The sequence below is a fragment of the Eptesicus fuscus genome, chromosome 10 (assembly GCF_027574615.1).
Source record: "Eptesicus fuscus isolate TK198812 chromosome 10, DD_ASM_mEF_20220401, whole genome shotgun sequence".
NCBI classification, from domain to species: domain Eukaryota; kingdom Metazoa; phylum Chordata; class Mammalia; order Chiroptera; family Vespertilionidae; genus Eptesicus; species Eptesicus fuscus.
This window is the reverse complement of record NC_072482.1, coordinates 74809384-74832685: the sequence shown is the minus strand read 5'-3', so window position 1 is coordinate 74832685 and position 23302 is coordinate 74809384. Positions and strand designations below refer to the sequence as shown.

At 40.3% G+C, this 23302-nt stretch overlaps 1 protein-coding gene across 2 annotated transcripts in view; it reads left to right on the top strand.

Annotated features, from left to right (window-relative positions):
- The first annotated feature begins 264 nt into the window (after positions 1-264).
- The window catches only part of MYB (MYB proto-oncogene, transcription factor), a 35903-nt gene continuing 12865 nt past the window's right edge, over positions 265-23302 (top strand). Inside the window, exons 1-15 of one of the 2 annotated variants that reach the window (XM_008162110.3) lie at positions 265-467; positions 4753-4870; positions 7340-7411; positions 8629-8721; positions 8968-9188; positions 10866-11100; positions 12548-12628; positions 13083-13187; positions 14481-14735; positions 15637-15987; positions 17552-17694; positions 18891-19005; positions 19096-19218; positions 20070-20180; positions 21847-21954. In XM_008162110.3, coding sequence (XP_008160332.2) covers positions 445-467; positions 4753-4870; positions 7340-7411; positions 8629-8721; positions 8968-9188; positions 10866-11100; positions 12548-12628; positions 13083-13187; positions 14481-14735; positions 15637-15987; positions 17552-17694; positions 18891-19005; positions 19096-19218; positions 20070-20180; positions 21847-21954 — 2154 coding nt within the window. In that variant the 5' untranslated portion in view covers positions 265-444. The remainder of the gene's footprint in view (positions 468-4752; positions 4871-7339; positions 7412-8628; positions 8722-8967; positions 9189-10865; positions 11101-12547; positions 12629-13082; positions 13188-14480; positions 14736-15636; positions 15988-17551; positions 17695-18890; positions 19006-19095; positions 19219-20069; positions 20181-21846; positions 21955-23302) is intronic. The other variant, XM_008162136.3, reaches the window with a different exon arrangement.

Here is a 23302-nt window from a genome sequence, read left to right as displayed (position 1 = left end):
CCTGGGCTCCCCGCCCGCGCGCCGCCCGGGCCTCGGGGCGCGCCAGGCGCAGCGCGGCGGCGCGGGAGCCCGAGAGGAGCGGCGGTCGGGCCAGCTCCGCTGCCCGGCGGGCGGCAGCCAAGGCGACCGTGGAGGCGGCGGGCAGGGCGCGTGCGCACTGCAGGGGCGCCAGATTTGGCGGGAGGGGGAGTGTCCAAGGCTCTTTGTTTGATGGCATCTCTGTTTACAGAGTTTACACTTTAATATCAACCTGTTTCCTCCTCCTCCTTCTCCTCCTCCTCCGCGACCTCCTCCTCCTCCTCTTGCTCCTGAGAAACTTCGCCCCGGCCGTGCGGAACGCCGCGGCGCCGCCGGGGAGGGACGCAGGCAGGCGGCGGGCAGCGGGAGGCTGCAGCCCCTTTGCGGTCCCCGCGGCTCCCGGCGGAGCCCCGCGCCCGCCGCGCCATGGCCCGGAGACCCCGGCACAGGTAACGGGGAGCCCGAGAGGGCGGCCGCGGGTGGGGGCGCGCGGGGCGCGAGGCTCCCGGAGAGCAGGTGGGAATTCGATCCCAGATCTGGTGCGGGGCTGTCAGACCCTGCGAGCACTCAGGACCTCTGCCTCCGCAGCAGAAGCCGCTGGGAAGACTGATGAATGGGAGAGTCGGTGCAGGAAACGTGTCAGGACGTCGGGAAGCACTCCCTGCGGCTCGTTTTGCAAGTTGCATTTCTCTGTAGGGGAGAAAAAGCTGCACGTTCCTGCGGGGGCATGAGCGGCGCCCACCCGCCCCTGGGAGCCCACTTAGGTCCCTGGCTGGATGCCGCGGCTGTCGGCGAGGGAGTCGCAGCCTAATTGCTGGATGCATGACGATTTGTTTGGACTTGGAAATGCCGAGCATATGGCAGATATAGGGAAAATGCCGGATTGTGTGGTAGCTGCAGGTAGTTCATTTAAATTTCATTCATTCTTTACGGAGTCTAAGAAGAGCGTCAGCTGACAGGCGGCTGGGGGAAAAAAAATATATTTTCGGGGAGGGAATGAGTCTCCACATTTGCAAAATTGGTTTAAGCCCTGGCTTTGAAGGTTCTAATCATTATTCTCTGGGAAAGTTATTATTCTTAATGCCAGCATTTCACACGCGCCGGCGCCGCACATGTCACCGCGCTTGGGGCGGATGGGTGAAGTCCCCTTAGGTTTTGGCCAGACGGAGGGCACCAGGGAACGGAGCGGGAGGAAGGAACGCACGGGTCCGAACTGTCAGTTGCTGGCGCTCTGGCTCCCACCCGTCCCCGGACTTCCCGGACTGGACGCGCGGGAGCCCACTAAGAGCGGCCGGGTTCGGGGCTAGCCCGGCGGCCGGCGGCGTTGCCACTCAACGGAAAGGGACGGAGTCGGGCAGCACCCACGGCGCTGCCGCGCAACCGGGACGCAATCCCCGAGGGCTCTCGCCCTGGGCCAGAGGTTCCTGGCGAGGCGCGCACACGTGGATGCGGCCGAGGTCGCCGGCTCCTCCCCGCACAGGGCTCCCGCCGCCTTGGGTCGCCCGGGGCGGAGGAGGGGTGACCGGACGGACCCCAGCGAAGAGGTCTGGGGCAAAGTTCCTGAAGGCAAAGCAAACCCAACCCCTTTTCCCTCCGGGTTGTTTGATTTTCTTGTACTTAATTTGTCTTTGAACCGGCTCTTGCCGGTCCCCGCGCAGCACTGGGAAGTTGCAGAGAGCGTGGGTGTGGGCCCTGCAGCAGCACCCTCGGACCCTGTCTGGGCGGGTGGGGAGCAGCGCCGAAGCGTGGCTGGGCGCCGGAGGAAAAGGGAGGCGACTTGGGGGGTGGGGGCCGACTCCCTGCGCCAGAGCGGGGCGAGGGTTCTGCTCCTTAGGTGGTTTCACCTTCGCTTTGGGGACTGAACAGTAGAGAGCCAAGGTCGCCTGTGTTTTTTTGTGTTTTTTTTCTGAGAGCAGAAACTGGGAGGAAGTGGCGGAGGGCTGGGAAGGGGTGCTGGGAGGAGGCTGGGTGGACGCTCCGCGCGGGGAGCCCTAGATTGTCCCGGCGGGGCGGGGCGGGGCCTCTGGTTCCCCGCGGCTCCCAGGTAGCGGAGGGGGGGGAGGCGGCCTGGAGGGGCGGGAGCCTTGAACCTGCCTCACGGGGGGGAAGAGAAACCCGGCTGCGGGCCCGAAGCCGTTTCTTGCAAGGCCGGCGTCAACGGGGCAGGGATTATTAACCAGGTCAGCGAAATGAGTCTGAACCCCATTTCTAGAATCACAGTAGCGGCCACAAGACACTTCCTCCCGCTCCCCTCCCTCTTCCCAACCCCCAACACCTCTGTTCTTTTTTCGTTTCTTTGCACGGTTTGTTTCCTTGACAGAATGTAATATTCATAGTTGTACTCTTGTAACCACACCAGGTCTAGCAGGTGGGGGAGTCGAGTGCATCACGCCTGAAATCAGCCTTTGAAAGCTCTCTGACTGTTGGGTCTGAGATCTTGTCAGTACAGATGAAGGAAAAGTTATTTCAGGCCCTTAGTAGAAATTAATCACGCTACTTGGGCGACCCGGACAACTCGGAGCAAGGAAATCACATGCAAATCTCAAAGGCGAGCCCCCCCCGTGCCTCATCTCCCGATGCACCCAGGAGCGTGCGAGCAGCCCTGGGCTCGCCCTGCTCCCCTCACGGCTCCTTCAGGACCTGCGGAAGTCACACGCCACGTTTCCCCCAGAACGTTGCTTTAGCACATCTCTGCTTCTGTGCTTAATTTTTAAGAGGCACGGAAGTCATGGAACCATTATTTATTAGCACTGGAAAGTACCTTAGAAAAAAATAGAATCCAAGCCCTTTAGGTAGACGCAAGGAACTGAGGTCCTGAGAGAGAGAGAGGGGAAGTGATTTGTCCAAGTCGTGCAGCTAGGTGGAGGCAGAACTAGGACTGGCACCTTTGCCTCCAGAATCCTAGTCCTATTTGATGCCTGTTCTCTCTCAACTGATGTTGGCTGCCCCCTATGGGTGGCTGAGTATGTTGCTTGTTTCTGGGAGTTGAGCTGTTTTAAGAGAGAAGTTCTGAAAATGTAATCTCCAGATCTCGCCAAACCTAAAAAGTTAAATTGAGTTGAATCTATGGGTCACTTTCAGATGACTCTGATTTTCTTGGAATCCCGGATATTTCACAAGGGTGACACTTCATTTGGGGGATTTCCAAGGAGTTCCCTGTGAATCTTTCAAAAGATGCTGACCTACAGCTCTGGGCTTCTAATCATGGTTTCACTTATGATGCTTGTATTTTTTTTTTTATTAAGGGAAACTATTGTAATTATTAATCAGAAGTTAAGAACCTATTGTTGACACTGCAGAACTTCAGGCTCTTCCTTGAGGGATAGACACTAAATGAAAGAAATGGTTATAGATTATAAGTACAGTTTAATGTCCTTTTTGTGTGTGTGATGGCTTTTACTTTTGGATCACATCCTGCTTGTCACCATGCATCCTGGATCTTCAGGTTGTTGCCCCAAATAATAGTTTTAAATTATAAGAACCTCAAATTTAGGATTTTTGGTAAGCACTTTTGTTTGATTTATAAAGGGTGGGTAATATATACTTATAAAATAGTTTGGGAAGGCATATCTAATATGAATGTAAACTTTCTTTTTAAAAAGAATAAGTTACATTATGATATTGCTTTATATCATTATTTTATTAGTCTCAGTGTTACAATAATAAATTTTATTGAAGTTCTTCAGTTAGTACATTTTTTCTTCATATCTTAATTTCATAAGTAAAAATTATAAGTAAAAATAAACTGTGACTGAAAAATTACTCTCATCTATTCAGATTATGATTAATAAACATTAAGTATAGAGTAACTTCAAAAGTCATCAAAATTCATAGTTTGGGTCAAGTAGGTAAAAGAAAAGGCTCTTTTAAAAAGAGTAATGGGTTCTTTTTAAACCCATCTGGGGGAATTCCTTAGTTTTGAATTAGGTGCATTTTAAGATATTTCAGATACCATTCAGTCAGAGATTTTTGAAAAAAAGAGTAAGTAAGATTCTGACTATCAGGTGGCCTAATTATACACTTAGTCACTCTGGAAACTGAGTATTGTAAATGTGGCCACAAGTTGGATCACCTGGCCTAGAGTTTTGAAGTGTTTGATATTAATGTTATTTACAAAGGAGATCACTTGAATGTTTTATTCTTCCTCGGGTTTTTTTTTTTTTATAAATCCTTTCCTCTTGGATTCTCTTAGTCTTCTAATCTTGAAGGAATGACTATAGTTATATTGTTGGGTATATTACTTCCTGAATGTTTTTCTCTTAATAAAACACTAGTCCCATTGGAACAACATAACTGAGTTATTTATTGTATTTGGGAAATATTGTTTAAATATTGTGATGTATGCCGAAGATATTGAGTGTAAACTTACATAAAGGATATGGGCTCTCGTACCTTTTATTGTCCTTAATATTAAGTTTTAAACTTAAACCTTCATTGGTTGGAAGGTTGCCTGCCAAGTGTGTAACTTGTCACTGGTCTAACAGTAACAGCAGGTTTAAACATGCAGAGCAGTAAGCAAGTGCCAGGTCCTTTGCTGTATCTGTGGAGACCAATAACAGCAGAACCAGTTTCCAATACTAGAGCAACAGAATGCAGAAAACAATCTTGTGCAAGTTTTCAAAGTTTTATCATCTTAACCTTTGAAAAGATTGTTGAGTTTTTGTGGAATTTTGTAATCCAATAATTTAAACCTTCTTGTTTCAGTCTACATCTGCCCATTTTTTATTTCTGCAGCATATACAGTAGTGATGAGGATGATGAAGACATTGAGATGTGTGACCATGACTATGATGGGCTGCTTCCCAAGTCTGGAAAGCGTCACTTGGGGAAAACTAGGTGGACCAGGGAAGAGGTAACTAATCATGTTATTAAAACCTGGGGAGGAAAACCTAGAATGTATTAATTTATTAAAAACAAAATTTCAGCTAAACTACAGGTGCTCAAACTCATTGTCAGGCTCTTTGAAATTGTATCCTAGCCTGCATGTGCAGCATACTCATACTTACCTCTCACCGCTCCCCATATGTGCACTATACCATCAATATCCAGCCCTTTCGTAGTTCTTTGAATGTCCTCTTAATTTGTTTCATCTGTGCTTCCTGCTGCCTATCCTGTTCTTACCCTTTTGCTCCACAACTTCTTACTACTTCTTCATTACCTGTGAAGATATCACCTCTTTTTCAAAGACATCCTTCACTTTCCCAGGATGCATCCTGCAATCATTGGACACATGTTCTTATTATTGCTGTAACATATATGCCTCTTCCAGGAGGCGGAAAGTCTACTGAGGGCAGGGCTACACATCTGTTCATTTTTGTGGTCCTTGAACCCAGAAGTGCTTAACACAAAGTGGACTATTAGCAAATGTTCCCTGAACAAATAGATGAATTGCTATTTCCAAAAACAAAACAAACAAAAGAGTAAAAAAGACCTCATAGAACTTGTTTTAATGAATTCACTTAACATTCTTGAAATATAATCTCTAGTATTTCACAGAGCCATATACATGGAGATCTGTTCAAAAAACAGTCAATAAACTACCATTTGACCCAGTGATCCCACTGCTAGGAATCTGAAAGATTCTCCTAAGAAGCCTGAAAGAATATATGCACCTGTGTGTTCATAGCAGAAAGAATATATGCACCCCTTTGTTCATAGCAGCATTATTTACAATAGCTAAGATCTGGAAATAGCTCAAATGCCCATCAGTAGATGAATGGATTAAAAAAACTGTGGTACATTTACCCAATGGAATACTATGCAGCTATAAAAAAAGAAGGATCTCTTACCCTTTGAGACAGCATGGAGGAACCTGGAGACGATTATAGTAAGCATAATAAGCCAGTCAGAGAAAGACAAGTATCACTTGATCTCACTTATATGTGGAATCTAATGAAGAAAATAAATTAATGAATAAAACAGATCCAGAGACATTGAAACATGCAACAGACTGACTTATTTTGGGAGGAGTGGGTGGAGAGAGATTAACTAAATAATTATATGCATATATGCATGGCCCATGGACAAACAATAGTGCAGAGAAGGCCTGAGGAAGGGCTTGGAGTGGAGTGGAGGGGGTCAACGGAGCTGGGGGAGAGAAAAGGGGACATCTGCAATACTTTCAACAATAAAGATTTTTTAAAAAGCAATCAATAATGGAAGGAGATATATCTGCTTACCTTTTTCTGATAGCTTATCGAAAGCTTGATTTTTGTAGGAATGAAAAAATATTTAAGGAGAAAATTATTAATGTATAGGAAAAGTTGCTTTTTCTTTGAAGTTTCAAAAATTTTACAATTGATTTTTTTTAAAGATTTTATGTTAGAATTAATAGTATTGGCTTTTCTGCAGTTTCATTCCACCCTGCTTCACATAAACCAGAGCTCCTCTTATTAGGCAGGCAGGATTTCCAGTAAGGTCCATAGGAAATACATAATTTACTTATGGAGATTTTGACGTAGATGGTTCTTAGACATATCGAAGTTCTATTGTTAACACCGGTTTCCTAATTCCCATGTCTGTGTCATACCAGGGATCCACATTGTGTGTGAAGTTACCTGTGCAAAAATGTGAGGGTTCTCTTTCACTTGGTAGATCATGTTTAGAAAGAGTGAACTGAAAGATTTTCCCCTGATCTTTGGTGTCTTCTGTGTTCTAACAAGTTTGTTCTATTAAGTTCTGTATTCTAATAAGTTTAAATTATGCATATCTTGATACAAAAACTAAATGACTTTTCTTACATCATACATACCTTTAAGTTTAATTAAGAAAAGCTATCTTCCATTTTTTTATTTGTAAGAGGTTAAAATAACTAAATGTTAGGATGGTGGTTGAGCTAGTTCTTACTTGAGATCCTATCCATTGCCATGTCTAGTTAAATGTCTTGAATCTAACATTGGAGTTCTTTTTTTCCCCCCACAGAGTAAAACTTTTAATAGTTACCATGTTTTAAACATTCAATTAGCCAGGTATTATGCTAAATGTTTTGCATAGTTACTTCATGTGATCCCCAAATAACCCTGCTGACATCAGCATTCCCATTATATAGATGACAATACTAAGGCCCAGAAAAGCAAAATGATCAAGCTTATACAACTAATTAATATCTGAGTCAAGGTTCAGTCTTTGGTCTCTCTGACTCTAAATAAATCTATGCTCTAAATCAGTATGTCACATTAATTATCTGTTGTATTTGGATATTTTGAGAGATTTTTGTGTGTGTGTGTGAATTAGGTTATTGAATTGATTCCCCTTTACTCTAACTTGAATAGAGTTTTACAATAAATGACTGATGTCCTTGGATTACCTTTAAATGTCTTAGGATGAAAAACTAAAGAAGTTGGTGGAACAGAATGGAACAGATGACTGGAAAGTTATAGCCAATTATCTCCCGGTAAGTTAGTAATTTTTTCTTTCTGTAAAAGGAAATCTCCCAAAGATTTAAGTAAGATATTTTGGAAGAGTATGTTAAGACATTACTTATTTGCTATATATAAGAAGTTGGGGGAGAAATGCCTCATCTTGTTTCCCTCCCCATCCCCTACACCTAAGTAGTGACTAAGGGTTCTGGAATTCCTTTGTCATTGGTCTTTTAATTCTCCTCACTATTCTCCCTTCCCTCTTCTATAGATGATTACCGTGGCTTCCTAACTGGCTTCCCTACTTAGAGCTTTCCACTTTTTTATCCTTTAGCAGAGGGAGCTTCCTAAAATGCAGCTGTACCTTATCTTTTCAAAACCAACAACAGTGACCTCGTTTCACAAATTAAGTGCACTGTCTGGACCTGGCACACAGGGTCCTCCCATATGGCCCCAACATTCAGCTCCAGTTCTGTTTCTGACTTCCTCTCTGCAAGCAGATTTAGTTGAATTCAGGTCTGCCTTCCCTCCTCTGGGCCTTTGTCCCTGGTGATGCCACGTCCTAGAGTGTTTTGCATAGTTACTTCATGTCCTTCAAAGTCCATAACAAGAGCTTTTCCGGTCTCCTCCTAAGGAAACATCGTTTCTCCTTCTAAAGAGGTTTCTTTTCCCACCCCAATATCATTTTGCTTTGATTTCTTCTTGCATATGAATCAAATTCTGCCTTCTATTCATTACGTATTTGTCTTTTCCTTCTTATAAGATTACAAGCTCTTATAAGGTAGGGCCTATCTTTATTCATCTTTGTTCAGAATAGTAACACTGGTGGCCCTAAATTGAAGCACATCTCTTAGTTTGAATGGGAGTCACCAGAGTGGGTTTCCATAAAAGCTTGACCTTAATATGGAATCCCTAACAGGCTTAGTCTTAGTCCTAGGTACTTTCACATGCAACAGACTGAGGTTAAGGTTAAGTTAAATTCACAGCCATACACTCAATATGATGCTCCTTTTGTTCACATGGCAGGACTGTTGCCCTCAGGAGGAAGAACTTATCATTTTAGATGCAACTTTGATATGTTCTTTAGCTGTCAGTAATGAGGGATAGGTGGGCTCTCCAAACATGCCCTAGAATGTTCTTGATCATTGTCACTGTATATTATCTATGTATGATTCATGTTATAACAAAATGTTAGTGTGCACTTATCACATCATATCTATATGACAATGCATACTTTGTCTTATTTGTCTAGAATCGAACAGATGTGCAGTGCCAGCATCGATGGCAGAAAGTACTAAACCCTGAGCTCATCAAGGGTCCCTGGACCAAAGAAGAAGATCAGAGAGTAAGTTCCTTCTTCATTGTTATATGAATCATAATTAAGAATATTCCCCAAACTACTTCCTTGAATATTTCCCAACTTGAAGAAACAGGTAAAGTGTGCAAACGGGAAGCAGAGGAATTCTATTTCCATATTTATATGAATGAAAGCAGGTTTTTAGAAATTTTCTAAAGATCTTGTAACAGAATGATTACACTGACTCATTACATAACATTAAAACATAGGTTATTTTTGTGTGTTTATCTGAAGGTGATAGAGCTTGTACAGAAATACGGTCCGAAACGTTGGTCTGTTATTGCCAAGCACTTAAAGGGGAGAATTGGAAAACAATGTAGGGAGAGGTGGCATAACCACTTGAATCCAGAAGTTAAGAAAACCTCCTGGACAGAAGAGGAAGACAGAATTATTTACCAGGCACACAAGAGACTGGGGAACAGATGGGCAGAAATCGCAAAACTACTGCCTGGACGGTAATAATATGTCAAAAAATATATTGATTGGGAGGAATGGGGGAGTGGTTATTGAACAGTCTGTTTTAAATGTATGGTGAGTGAATTACATTCCATCGATCGTGTTTCATTCATTAAACCAGACCCATAGCTTTTAGAACCGGAGGAGATCTTAGAGTTTATCTGGTTGAGTACTTCCAGAATCCACCCAACAGTGAGCCTTGAGCCAAGTCATTGAACTTTCCTCAGCTTCACTTTCCCCATATTTAAAATGAGTAATAACTTTCTTCACAGGGCAAGTATAAGTGTCAAGTAAAATACATGTCAAAGCACATTGTAAACTACAAAAATCTAAACATACAGAAGGAAACTGAGCTTAACAGTTTGTCCCTGCTCTAAGTTCACATAGCTGCTAAGTGACCAGAAGGACCTCCCTATCATTTTCCTGATACCAGCATTTCATTATACCACTAGGCTTAATTTTTCTCTTTTAAAGAAAGAAATAGTATAGTTACAGAATTATCATACTGCTTCCAGGTTTTTAAATAATGTCAGTGTTATCCTTTCTTTCTAATGAAAGAGGCACAAAAATGATCTCATTATAAGGGAAATGTATGGAAGCTCATTTTTTGCCCCTTCCCCTATTTAAACAATTATAACAGATAATTTTTGGGGGGGAGGGGAAGCTTACATAAAAATATGTAAGACAAGATATTTTAAATATTTTTGTTCTTGAGCTTTATAATTCAAAAGTGGAAGAAGGGTCATTTCAAAGAAGGCCATGGCTCTGATGGTTTATCTGGTGTTCTCTTGTGATGTTCCAAAGCATTTCCTCCCTTGTGATTCAGTGGAAGCTTGGAGAATTCAGGAGGTTGATAAAAGGACGCCTTTTCTCCCATATGGTCTGAGAGGATATGCTGTTGATTCTTCTAAAAATTTAAGGGGCGATTGAACTTCCTCTTTCTTTAGCATACATTCCCCACCCCCATCGAAATAGTAAAAGGGAGGCTTTTAAAACGGTTTTTTAAAATTGAGAAACTGTTTTCCTAAGAATTGAAACACTTTAGTAAAAATGCTTTGCAGTTTGAAAATACATTGGGAGTTAGCATTTCTCCCTTCTGGATCCCGTTTTCCATTCTCACCTCTGTCTGGTTACCAGAACAATTTGAAATGGTTTTCAAAAGATGGGAGTTTTTTCACTCAAAATGTCTGGCTGGTGCTATTGGCGATCAAGAGAGGACAGTGAGGTGGCAGCAGCATCATTATCATTCACCCAACTTTACTGAGGACCTGTTGTGATGTCTGTGTAGCCCCCACTAAGCCAAATCAAAGGAGCAATTTTCTAGGACAGCTGGAACTTTAAGTTGTATTACAGTCTTATACCAGTCAGAATAGGTATGAAAGGTAGTTGTGTTGAAAATACTCTTGTCAAGGAAACAAAATGGTTTAAGGATTTCAATATTTATAGAAAACTACAACTCCATATTATGTAATTAAGAGAAATGTATGGAATTTAAATTAGGTAATAGGGAAAGCATGATTTTAGGAGGTAGAAAAGACTGAAATGATTAAAAAGAAATGACACTATTAGTGGACCAAAAGAAAAGGTCTCTGTTAGGAACAGTTTTCTGTCAATTAACTCTAATCTGAATTGAAGTTTTTGTTTGTGAAATTTGAATGTGATATATTTCTGTGCAGAACTGATAATGCTATCAAGAACCACTGGAATTCTACAATGCGTCGGAAGGTGGAGCAGGAAGGTTATCTACAGGAGTCTTCCAAAGCTAGCCAGCCAACGGTGGCCGCAAGTTTCCAGAAGAACAGTCATTTGATGGGCTTTGCTCATGCTCCACCGTCAGCTCACCTTCCTCCAACTGGACAGCCCTCAGTGAACAATGACTATTCCTATTACCACATTTCTGAAGCACAAAATGTAAGCCATTCCCGAGAATTTTGTTTAACAAGAGAGGTGGTTATTTTAGCTCCAGGTAATAATACCCTATAGTTGCATACTTTTCAGAGAGCTTTCATAAACAGGATCATGGCATAGGTATTGTTCTTCCTGATATGGTTCTGGGAACAAGGGCATTAAATGATTTGTCCATGGTTACACAACTCATAGAGACAGTGTAGGCTACAATCCAAGTTGTTAGATTCTGATGCTGCTTCTAATCTAATTTGGAGTTTAGTGTTTGAATGTAAACTTACTTAACAAGGCCCTGCTGAAGAAGACTGGGGAAATAGGGATGCAGCTGTAGTCAAATATTTTTGTCTTCCAAAATGAAAGTGAACATAATATTACATTTAAAGAGCAGATAGTTCAACATTGAAATTCAACAGATAATTGTAAGTTCCATTTTGGTTATGATGGAACAGAAATGCCCTAATTTATTTATTCTGTGTTTACCTTCATACTCCAAGACAGGAGCAATGTTTTTTGTGTTTTTTTTTTAATTTTTATTTATTGATTTTAGAGAAAGAAAGGAAGAGAGAGAGAGAGAGAGAGAGAGAGAGAGAGAGAGAGAGAGAGAGAGGGAGAGGGAGAGAGAGAGAAAAGAGAACATCGATTTGTTTTCCACTGACTTATGCAGTCATTGGTTGATTCTTGTATGGCCCTGACTAGGGATCAAACCAGCAATCTTGGCATATGGGGACGATGCTCTACCCAGCCAGGGCTCAGGAGCAGTTTTGTGACACTATTCTCTGGTGTCTCCTTTTATCCTTCTTGGATCAGTGTGATTCCTTTTTCATTTCATGATATTTATACTTAGGGAAAGAAATATTCTTAGTGGGTGGAAAGAGAAGAATAAAGAGAAAAAAAAGCAAGAAGCTTTTATCTTTATAGTAACAATAAGAAACAGTGAAATTTACCCAAGAATACAGAGCTCATATGCAAATTCTACGCAAAGCATATTTGTGAAGAGTTTTGACATGTATTTGACTACAGACTTTCCAGAAAGGTCTCAGTTCTGTGCTATTTACTAAAACTCATATTATCCCCAGAGAAATGCTTTTATTTATAAATAGCTAGTGTCATCAGGTTTTTCCCACCAAAACTCCTTTCATGCATTTATGAATATATTTTAGATGTATTTTTCTCTTAGGAATACTTCCTGTCGGGATCAATGATGAGCACTTAAATTTTTTTTTTCCACTATGTTGCTTTAGCTATTTAGCCATTGTTAAAAGCCTGGCTAAAATTTCAAATTAGAGGATTGTGTGTGTGTGTGTGTGTGTGTGTGTGTGTGTGTGTGTGTTTAATGTTTAGTGAATTTGATCAGTGAACTATTCTTTTTCTCAGTCCTCGAGCAAGCCAAGTGCCCTGAAGCATATGTAACCATGAATGATTCGTCCTTTGTTTTGCTTTTTTTTGTGTCTAGGTCTCCAGTCATGTCCCATATCCTGTCGCATTACATGTCAATATAGTCAATGTTCCACAGCCTGCTGCTGCAGCCATTCAGGTAAGACCATTTTAAGGTCATTTCCTGAAGAAACTCACTAGCTGTTTAAGGCACCATTTTTGAGACATGCTTTATTTCTTTCTTCTAAACACATATTGTCACCTGACCAACTGAAGTAAAAAAAGCAGGGACAAGTGGAGAGGTGGGGGAGCTCCAGCCAGCCATCTACCAGTCTTCACTTCTAGAGTGAGTTTGCTCAGGGATTCTCGGATTCTCTCATATTATAAACAACTCACCAGTCAGCATCCACTTTAGCCTCAGATGTCACATCACTCTCTTACATCCAGCATAACATTCACAAAGATTTCAACTGTGGCCCAATTCGGTTTGTATTGGTTTCACAGCCAGGTCCTTTGGGCTGTGTGTTCCCTCTTGACTACAGGCCACAACCAGTGTGTTTACAGCTTCCATTCAGGCCCTTTTCTTTTTTTCCTTTCTTAACTTTTAATTTCAGAGACACTATAATGATGAAGACCCTGAGAAAGAAAAACGAATAAAGGAATTAGAGTTGCTCCTAATGTCAACTGAGAATGAGCTCAAAGGACAGCAGGCACTACCAGTAAGAATGTCACGGTGGGCTGAAATGGGAGGAGTGTGGCTTTACCCCAGTGCTCTTCTGTATCTTTTTCCTTCTCTCCTAAATATTACATAGTCAAGACTCTATATATCCATTAGTGACATTTAAACATGAGAAGTTTTGTGTAGTAAAACCCAGTTGGTATAAGAATGTTGACTAAATTGGAAGTAGTCCTTTTATGTTGCAATAGAAACTCAGCATCTATTAGTGATTGTCATCGTTGATTTTTTTTTTTTCTTTAGAAGGACTGGAATCAATTCGAAGACTATCAAAGATAAAATGAATGAAACTATTTTGTACAAAGCTTTGTATCTGTATGATACCTATTCATTTCATTCTTTCTTTATTATGTTTCTTAACCTAGATTTTCATACTTTATTACTTCATACATGATTTGATGCATGTTCAGTGTATACATGTGAAAAAGATGCATATACTCTCTCCATGAATAACATTGGCTGCTCTCTTTTGTGTGCATATGTGAAAGCTGTGCGAACCATTACTGAATGTTGACATCTTTTTTAGTGATTGGGCAGCAAACTGGGAAAGCAGCTTGTAATTTGTAACATATGTGGTTAGCCAGCCAAGTAAATAAAAGAGATGTGATACAGAGTAGGTATTCTTAGGAGTAAAAGCTTTATTGGTTAAATAATACAATTATTATGTGCTTATGTTAGTTCGACCACTTTTTAACTTGAATGTTTTGCAATTTCTCCTGTTTCGTGGTCATGCTGAAAGGAGACTTCTGTTAATTTGCTCTTCTGCTTTCCTAACCACGTTGATTTGGCACCCCTTCTCTGCATCGGTGCAATCCTTTGCATTAGAAGGGGGTAGAAGCAACAAGAACATGTGCTGAGAAAGGCAACTCTAACTCTTGCATTCTCCAGCCTTTATGTAGGTTAGAAAGAGTAGGATAATTCTTAATTCACAGCAAACATTTATGGTCCTATTGGAAATTATGTTAATAGATTTTTTAACTCCATGTGAGAGTCGTGCTTTGTAACATAGTCCCCCTGCTTGCATTTTTAACAAAAGGATGACAATTAAGGTCATCGTGTAGATGACAGACTATACCACTATTAAAAAGCAGGGTCTTGCATTGATAAAAGGAAACATCTTGACAACTGTTTTATAGGCGCAAGTTCTGGATGATGCAACTACTTTTATCTTTCCTCCAACAGCATCTGATACCTTGTGCAACTTCATTGCTAAGTTCCTTCTCCCTTTCTTCTCCCCGCTCTTTCTTTATTCCCCCGCCACCACCCCCCTCCTTAGACACAGAACCACACATGCAGCTACCCCGGGTGGCACAGCACCACCATCGCCGACCACACCAGACCTCATGGAGACAGTGCACCTGTTTCCTGTTTGGAAGAGCACCACTCCACGCCATCTCTGCCTGTGGATCCTGGCTGCTTACCTGAAGAAAGCGCCTCTCCTGCGAGGTGCATGATCGTCCACCAAGGAGCCATTCTGGATAATGTTAAGAACCTCTTAGAATTTGCAGAAACACTTCAATTTATAGATTCTGTAAGTAGATTATTCAGGCATGTTAATGTTTTTAGAAGGGGCGTGAGGAAACCCATTTCTCAAATCATTGCCATTTTCTAGAGCAACTATCATGTAGTTAACATATATTAATGTAAAGGTAAAATATTATTTTAGTTTTTGTGTGTATGGGTTTTTTTCCCCCCAAAGATCTGATTTCATAGGCTACCCAGATAAAAGCTAGCTTTTCACACATTTCCTTCAAAATGCATATTTTTTTTTAAATAGTGAAGTTAATGACGTAAATGTAGAGCTTGGTTTATGGGAATGATGTTTGAGTTATCTTTTATTTTTTAATTTGTTTCCTTCTTTGTGTTTCTCTAGAATTGTGCCTTGCTTTTGGACAGCACATTCAGAATTATGTTTGCTCAGAGCTTAAAGCAATCTTTCAATATATTTGAAGTGGTAATAAGTTCATTGGTGGTGCATGGCTTTCTCCACAAAACATTGATTATTGATTACCAGTCTCATTTGGTTCACTGAGACAAACCACCTTCAGTGAAACAGACTTGGGTTCAGCCCCTCAAAAGCAGACACTCCGTTCATTCCCACTGTTTCCCAGTGATGAAAAAGCCTTTATTGCAGTTCAGCTTCCAATCAGTCCCCATGAGACAGGGGATAAACATTGCCAAGTGTGCCATCTAGAAAAGGGTTTCCTTTTGCTTTGGATTGCATGCAAATGCTAGAGTACCCAGAGGTCCCTGCATCGCTCATGTAGGACCAGCAGTGTATCAGAACAATTGTTAATCCCGAAGATGTTAAACAAGGGGGCCTGGCAGGTGTTTCCTTTGCATTCAGCATCTCTTTCTCAGTGCTGTTTCAGGTGATGGCACATATCACGCACACACTGTCTCAGAGTTCTGCGCCTCCTACATTTTTTCAGGATTCTTCATCATGGTGTGACCTCAGCAATTTTGAACTCTTTGAAGAAGCAGAATTTTCACCTAGCCAACAGCATGCAGGCAAAGCCCTACAGCTCCAGCAAAGAGAGGGCAATGTGACTAGACCCGCAAGAGAGCCTAGTAAACGCACGTTGAGTGAGGGTTCACTTGGCCCGCTCAAGCCTCTACCTCCTGCGAGGCACAGCACAATTCCACTGGTCATCCTTCGAACAAAGCGGCGCCAGGCCAGCCCCTTAGCCACTGGAGACTCTAGGTCCTTCATATTTGCTGACGTCAGCAGTTCAACTCCCAATCGGTCCCCTGTCAAAAGCCTGTCCTTCTCCCCCTCGCAGGTAGAGCACAGTTTCTGCGCAGCTGTTACTAATTTCCAACAGACAATCAAGCCGTAATAATCTAGAAACTAATCCTTTGGAACAAATGACTAATTATTTTTACCCTCACTGATTTCGTTCCGTTGTTGAATCATTGCTGTTGCTAAGTCATACTGCCTCCCAAAGTTCAGGCTGTCTGTACATTGACTGATGATTTTTGTCATAATTCTCTCTTTTGGGTGATTTGAAAGATGGTTAGTTGCATGAGATGTGCTATTATTTCCTCCACTACTAGAGTTTAACATTTCTATCCCTTTCTCTTCTCCCTTCCCTTCACTCCCTTCCCTTCACTTCCCTTCTGCCTCTTTGTTCACTTATGTGATTCACTGACCCAGGGGTGGAGGGAAGCAAACTATGCTTGGGTTGCAACTAGAAATTTTAAAGGTTCCATTTCATCTTTAAGTGAAAAAGTTTGGGAAGAAGATGAGGGACAAATGCTTAAGTAAAATAATTTATGTTTTAATTTCAATTTCTCAATTATGGCATATTGAGTTGTGCCATAAGATTTTATTAGCATAGTTTTTTGCCAATGGATATTCTTATTTCATATAGTATTTTTTAAAGGCATGGAAATTATAATTCTTTTCAAAAACTTGGCTTCTTAATTATTAAAATAATTGAAAATAATAGGTAATTTGGCACTTTAAAACATTTTTCCAATTAGGTCTGTTGAGTGTTAAGAGCAGCTTTAAGTATGAACAAATATGATGCACTCACCAAAACAATTTATCTTGCTTTTTTGCTTGTATTTTCCAAATTGTGTTTTAGATAATATTCATTCTGCAAGATTTGGATAGATGTTCCAGGAAAACATCCGCATACAAAGTATATAAGTTTGGGAAACACTGATTCAAACTAAGTTAAAGATTGATTTTAATACACTGATGTGCATTGTGAATGTCCAGGAGGAGATTATGATATGTGTGTTTCCCAAATTTATTTTACCTTGGAACTGTTTGAGGAACACCTATTACTTTCCTAGAACAGTGGTCAGCAAACTGCGGCTCGCGAGCCGCAGTTTGCCACTCTGTTGACTAATGAGTTTGCCAACCTCTGTCCTAGAACATTAATGTTCTGAGAGAGACAGCTTATTATTAAAAAATGTTCCACCTAATGTAGGCCTTCTATAATAATGGCTCAATGATCATTAAAGAGAGACAACAGAGTATAAAAGAAAAACAATCATTACTTTCCCCAAATCACTGTAACACTTTTAATCTTCATGAAGAGTGCATCTTATTTCTTTAATGGCAAATGTCATTTATTGAGAATATTTTCTTAGGATTTTGCAATTTTTCCAGCATTGACCCTAGATTTTGTTTTTTTGGAAATCAGACTCCAAATCTTGGTGTTCAATTAGCATAAAATGATAGCCTTGTCCAACATTACATGTTGTGAGCATCTTTATTATTTTATATTGTGGGTCAGTAAAACATATTTGCTTGTTATCACAGTGTGATTTTTAAATTTGGCTCAATAAAGAATGACTGTTTGATCGAAGTAATTTTTTTCTTCCCATATTTAGTTCTTAAACACTTCCAGTAATCATGAAAACTTAGACTTGGAAATGCCTTCTTTAACTGCCACCCCTCTCAGTGGTCACAAATTGACTGTTACAACACCATTTCATAGAGACCAGACTGTGAAAGCTCAAAAGGAAAATACTATGTAAGTTCTTGGTTCAAGAATAAAATTATTGATCTTATTTACTTATAGTTATTTAAGAGAATATAGTCTCCAATGTCTCAATATAGTCCCCAGTGTCTGGCATCAACACTGTGATCCATTTGAATGTATATAATGTTATGGATCCACTTGTATGTATTTAATCATGTATATTCCACATTGAATATGTGCCCTGGGCCTATTATAACTATCCAGAGGTAGATGGTGGGAGGATAAACTAAATTAATTTTTGTAGTTTACCTCAAATTTTCCCATATATGCAAAGGTAGTTTTATATAACTTTTCCATTCAGTTTTTCTGTTTGTTCAATAAGGCCTTTTCTTCTTCACTGAAAATAACATTTTCAGTCTCCTTTTCTCTTTGATTATACACTTCAGAATAAGAATGAGAATAGTTCTTTTTAGTTCATATTTTTTAATCTTATTTTTTTCTTTTGAAATTTATATAGACTACTTCTGACACCCCCAGTAATATTATATGATACTAGAGGCCCGGTGCACAAATTCGTGCATGGGTGGGGTCCCTTGGCCTGGCTGGTGATTGGGGCCAATGGGGGAGGGGGGATGGCCAGCCACGGGAGGTTGGCCAGCTGTGGGAGGTTGACTGTGGGAGCACACTGACCACCACAGGGCAGCTCCTGCATTGAGCATCTGCCCCCTGGTGTTCAGTGCACATCACAGCAACTGGTCAACCAGTTGTTCGGTTATTCAGTCACTTAGGCTTTTATATATATAAATTATAGGAATGATTAAGCAGTCATTTATATTCAATAAAGGCTTAACCAATTCAAAGAAATGGCAGAGAACATCAATATGAGTTATAATCAACCTTTAATCTTATTATTTCCAAGTATAATAAGCAGTTTAAAATATTAACATGTTTTCTACTGTAGGCCCTGTTTTAATAATAGGTGAAATGTATTTGTAAATGACATCAGATCTTCACAATGCTTATGATCATTATAGAAACCCAGGGGCAGGCAGTACATGTATTTTCAGAATGATTGATGTACATAATATCTCTTTTTAAACAATACATGTGTGATTAATCAGCATACCCAATTCCATATCAATAACAGAGTCTTTTATTCAGTAGAAAAATATTAAGTGTAATAGGGAGAGCAGTGTGAGGGACATATGTTCCTGTGTATTGAGCCAACACTTGTTTTCTTTCTAAAGTTTCAGAACTCCAGCTATCAAAAAGTCAATCCTAGAAAGCTCTCCGAGAACCCCTACACCATTTAAACATGCACTTGCAGCTCAAGAAATGAAATATGGCCCCCTGAAGATGCTAGTAAGTGTTTGCAAAATTCTTGGGTTAGTTGGTTTGTTAGTTCAGGCAGAACTTTTCCTCTGATGCAAACATGCCCACTCTTCCCTTCAGCCTCAGACACCATCTCATCTAGTAGAAGACCTGCAGGATGTGATCAAGCAGGAATCTGATGAATCTGGAATTGTCACCGAGTTTCAAGGAAATGGACCTTTACTGAAGAAGATCAAACAAGAGGTAAGTTTGCAATCCTTTGAAAGGAATAGGCTGTGAATGCTGTTCCCTTTGTTCCTTATTGACGAGTCTGCATCATCACTGTGGAGCAATACCACTTTTCCTACAAGGTTTTCATGCCAGAGGCAGTTCAGCGCTGCGGTCAGACTGCAGGCATGTGGCCTGTCATTTGGGAAGCCAAGCCACTTCTATCTACTTCATGTTTGAACAGAAAATATGCTGGAGAGAATAAAGGGATGAGAAGGAAGGAGCTTTTTACTTATTTTTGTCCCTGGCTACATAGATAGAAAGATTATTGATACATATATATTTAATTTTCAGATGTCATGGAGAATTGAAATTAAAATAATAGTATTTTTAATGCATGGTGTAAAAGAAAGGGAATCTAAATTGCAAGGATCAAAGCTTGAGCTTGGTAGCAAGAAACGTTTCTAACAGCTTAGATACGGTGCCTCTTGAATTTATTTTCATATAGGGATAAGTGATTAGGAGACTGGCTAGACATTTACTCTTTTTCAGCCTAATTGAGATGTAATTGACAAGTAAAGTTGTAAATTGTTTAAAGTGTACAACGTGAGGATTTGATATATGTATACATTGTGAAAGGATTCTCCCTCATTGAGTTAATTAACACATCCATCGCCTTACATATTTGCCCTTGTAGGTGAGAAAATTTCAACTCTTCTTTCTTAGCAGATTTCAATTATACAATACAGTGACATCAACTATAGTTACCATGCTATACATGAGCCTCTCAGACCCTATTCATTTTACAGAAATTTACTCTTGAGTAGAACTGTTTCCTGGGAAATTCTGGTTCTAGAAACAACAAAGCACTTCCTGTTTGCTTTTAGGTGGAATCTCCAACTGATAAAGCAGGAAACTTCTTCTGCTCCAACCACTGGGAAGGGGAGAGTCTGAATACTCAGCTGTTCACACAGGCATCACCTGTGGCAGATGTGCCAGTAAGTACACATCCATGTGATGAGATGTTGGTGCACACTGGATTCTGTGTGTGGCACGTGGGCTACTGTGGTTTCAGCACTCCTCAATGCGTCAGCGAAATATTCTCTTGCATGAGTATTTTCTTACAGTTATTAATGTTGAATATAAAGTAGAGGTTTTGTTTATATATTGGAAATAGATTCTATTCCATTGCAGACTTTGTCATTATTTGTTTTCTTAGGATTTGAAAGTCCTTGCCATTTAAAAAATCTGCTGTGTGAACATATGTGTTTTCCATGAAGACAGATTGTTAATTTTTAAATTTTCTTTTCATTTATTTATCTGTCTTTTAAATGTAGTATTTCCTTGTTAAGTTGTCACCTGTTTGGTTCTATGTAGCCTGTGGCATAGTGTTATAGTGTCTATAGTCAATGCCCTTTATTGTACCCTATACTGGATTGCTTTGGTTATCACCATTTTTCAAAATAGATTTTATTTTTTTGTAGTAGTTTTTGGCTCACAGCAAAGTTGAAGGTACAGAGATTTCCCATATACACACTGTCCCCACACATGCACAGTCTCCCTCATTATCAACATCCCCCACTAGAGTGATACATTTGTTACAGTTATCACCTGAAGTCCATAGTTGATATCAGGGCTCACTCTTGGTGTTGTAAATTTTATGGGTTTAGATAAATTTATGACATGTATCCACCATTATAGTATCACACAGAGTAGTTTCACTAAAAATCCTTTATGCTCCACCTATTTATCCCTTCTTCCCCCTCAGCCCTTCGCAACCAACTGATCTTTTTACTGTCTCCATGGTTTTGCCTTTTCCAGAATGTCATAGAGTTGGAATCATACAATATGTAGCCTTTTTAGACTGGCTTCTTTCACTTAATAATGTACTTTTGTTTCCTTCGTGTCTTTTCATGGCTTGATGGCTCATTTCTTTTTTTTTAGCACCAGTTACCACCATTTTTTAAAGTTTCTAATTTGTAAATGATTGTCCTTTATGATGAATCAAAGCTAGTAACAATTGCTAATGTTTTTTCAATATGTACAATGTGATAAGTACTATTCTAAGAGCTTTAGATACATTAACTCATTCAATTCTCTCAACATCCTTACAAGGTTGGTAACATTATTTCCATTATACCAGCTGAGAAACTGAGGCACCAGGAGGCTTAGTCACTTGCTCAAGATCATATAGCTAATAAGTGGGGTTCGGGGTTAAAACTCAGAAAGTCTAGTTTTAAATTACATACTTTTAACCGTTGTATTATACTGCCACTAATTTGTACCTCTGAAATATTTTTGTGTCAATATATAAAATAAACAGTTCTTGAGCTTAATCTCACTAGTTCTTTAATCTCACTAGAGATTAGTAAAACTTTCATTTTTAAAGATGTATTTAATAATTCATTTAGCAGATGTTTTCTGAGTGCCTATGTCATGCCTAGCATTTTTTCTTATTGGTGTTGGCCGCAGTGGGATTAGGGTTAGTACATAGTTAAGTTCTCCTTTTAGCTCATTGAGAAGAGAATTTCTGGCAGATACCTGCATTTCCCCCCTCTAATGTGTATCATGTCATAGCAGTCTACTCACTGTAGTGTCAGAATTGTGTTGGCTTTCATATTATCCAATTTCATTTGAATTTCAAATTATTCTCTTTCCTTTTAGAATATTCTTACAAGTTCCGTTTTAATGACTCCAGTATCAGAAGATGAAGACAATGTTCTCAAAGCTTTTACAGTACCTAAAAACAGGTCCCTGGCAAGTCCCTTGCAGGTAATTAACATTCCAACATTGGTATCTTAAAAGTCATTCCCTAGGGGTGAGGGCTGGGCAAAACCTGTCCCTCCCCCTGCCCAGGGCTGGGTGCAACTGGCAACAATTGAGATGGACTATCCAACCCCAATCAGGACTCCTCTCTCATGTGGGGTGAGGAGGACCCCTGTGAGCTACTGAAGTAAAGTCCACTTTGACAATCAATCAATCAGTCCATTGATCGATAATCCTTTGATAAGAGTTTTTAGACATAGAGGAGAGGTACTTTTAACAACTCTTGATATAAAAACTCTGTTGTGGCTTAGTGGTTGAGCATCAACCTTTGAACCAGGAGGTCAGAATTCGATTCCCAGTCAGGGCACATACCTGGGTTGTGGGCTTGATCCCCAGTGTGGGGCATGCAGGAGACAGCTGATCAATGATTCTTTCTCATCACTGATGTTTCTATCTCTCTCTCCTTCTCCCTTCCTCTCCAAAATAAATAAAAATATATGTTCAAAAAATTAAAAATTCCCAGCTGCCACTCATATGAGACATGCTGGAAATTTTTATTAGAGCAGGTTCCCAATGCATGATGAGATGAAACATTTCTTACTGTGTCTGAGACTAAGATCATATATTACACATGCGTCAATATCTCCTCTGCTTTTAAAAATTCTATAAAGTTCATTGGTATAGTTTACTTTTTGTTCCAAAAGAATTTTTATGTTCCATCACTAAGCCATCAACTCAAGCCTCTACTTAGAGTTTAAATTGAGTTTGAAATGAGCTAGCTAAAAAAAAAATTACGACATATTTGACTATGAGAATGAGAAAGTCAAGTGTCAATATCATGGGGCTAACTTGTTGCTGCTGGGTTTCATCTCAAAAGAATTTCTCTTGTAACTCTGAAGTCAGTATGTGTAGTGAAATACAACAAATTCCAAATTAATCCTGCACCAGATGTAAATAAGAATGCAAATTTACTCCCCTAAATTATTTAAAGCAGTTCCCAACATTAAATAGCCCCTTGCCCAGCCACCTGCAGAGCGCTCCCCCCCATCTCCCCGAGCTACACAGAGGGGAACCTCACAAGCCTTGGAGCATATAAATAACCGGGTTTAGAAGTGGACAGTGAGTGAAGTGCACTGGGACAGGATGTGTGCTTTGGGAGCCTGCCCTTTCTGTAAAGGGCTTTCCCATCTTGGGGGAGGCCTTCTCTCTCCAAATTGTGAGTATCTTAAAATGTCCCCCTTTTAATGATTTGTGATATTTAGCATTATTTTTCAAGTGATATAAATAATGGGATGCAAGTAATACAGCTGGAAGGGCTCTAGGCACATTTTGATGCTTCATTCGATCCGATTGC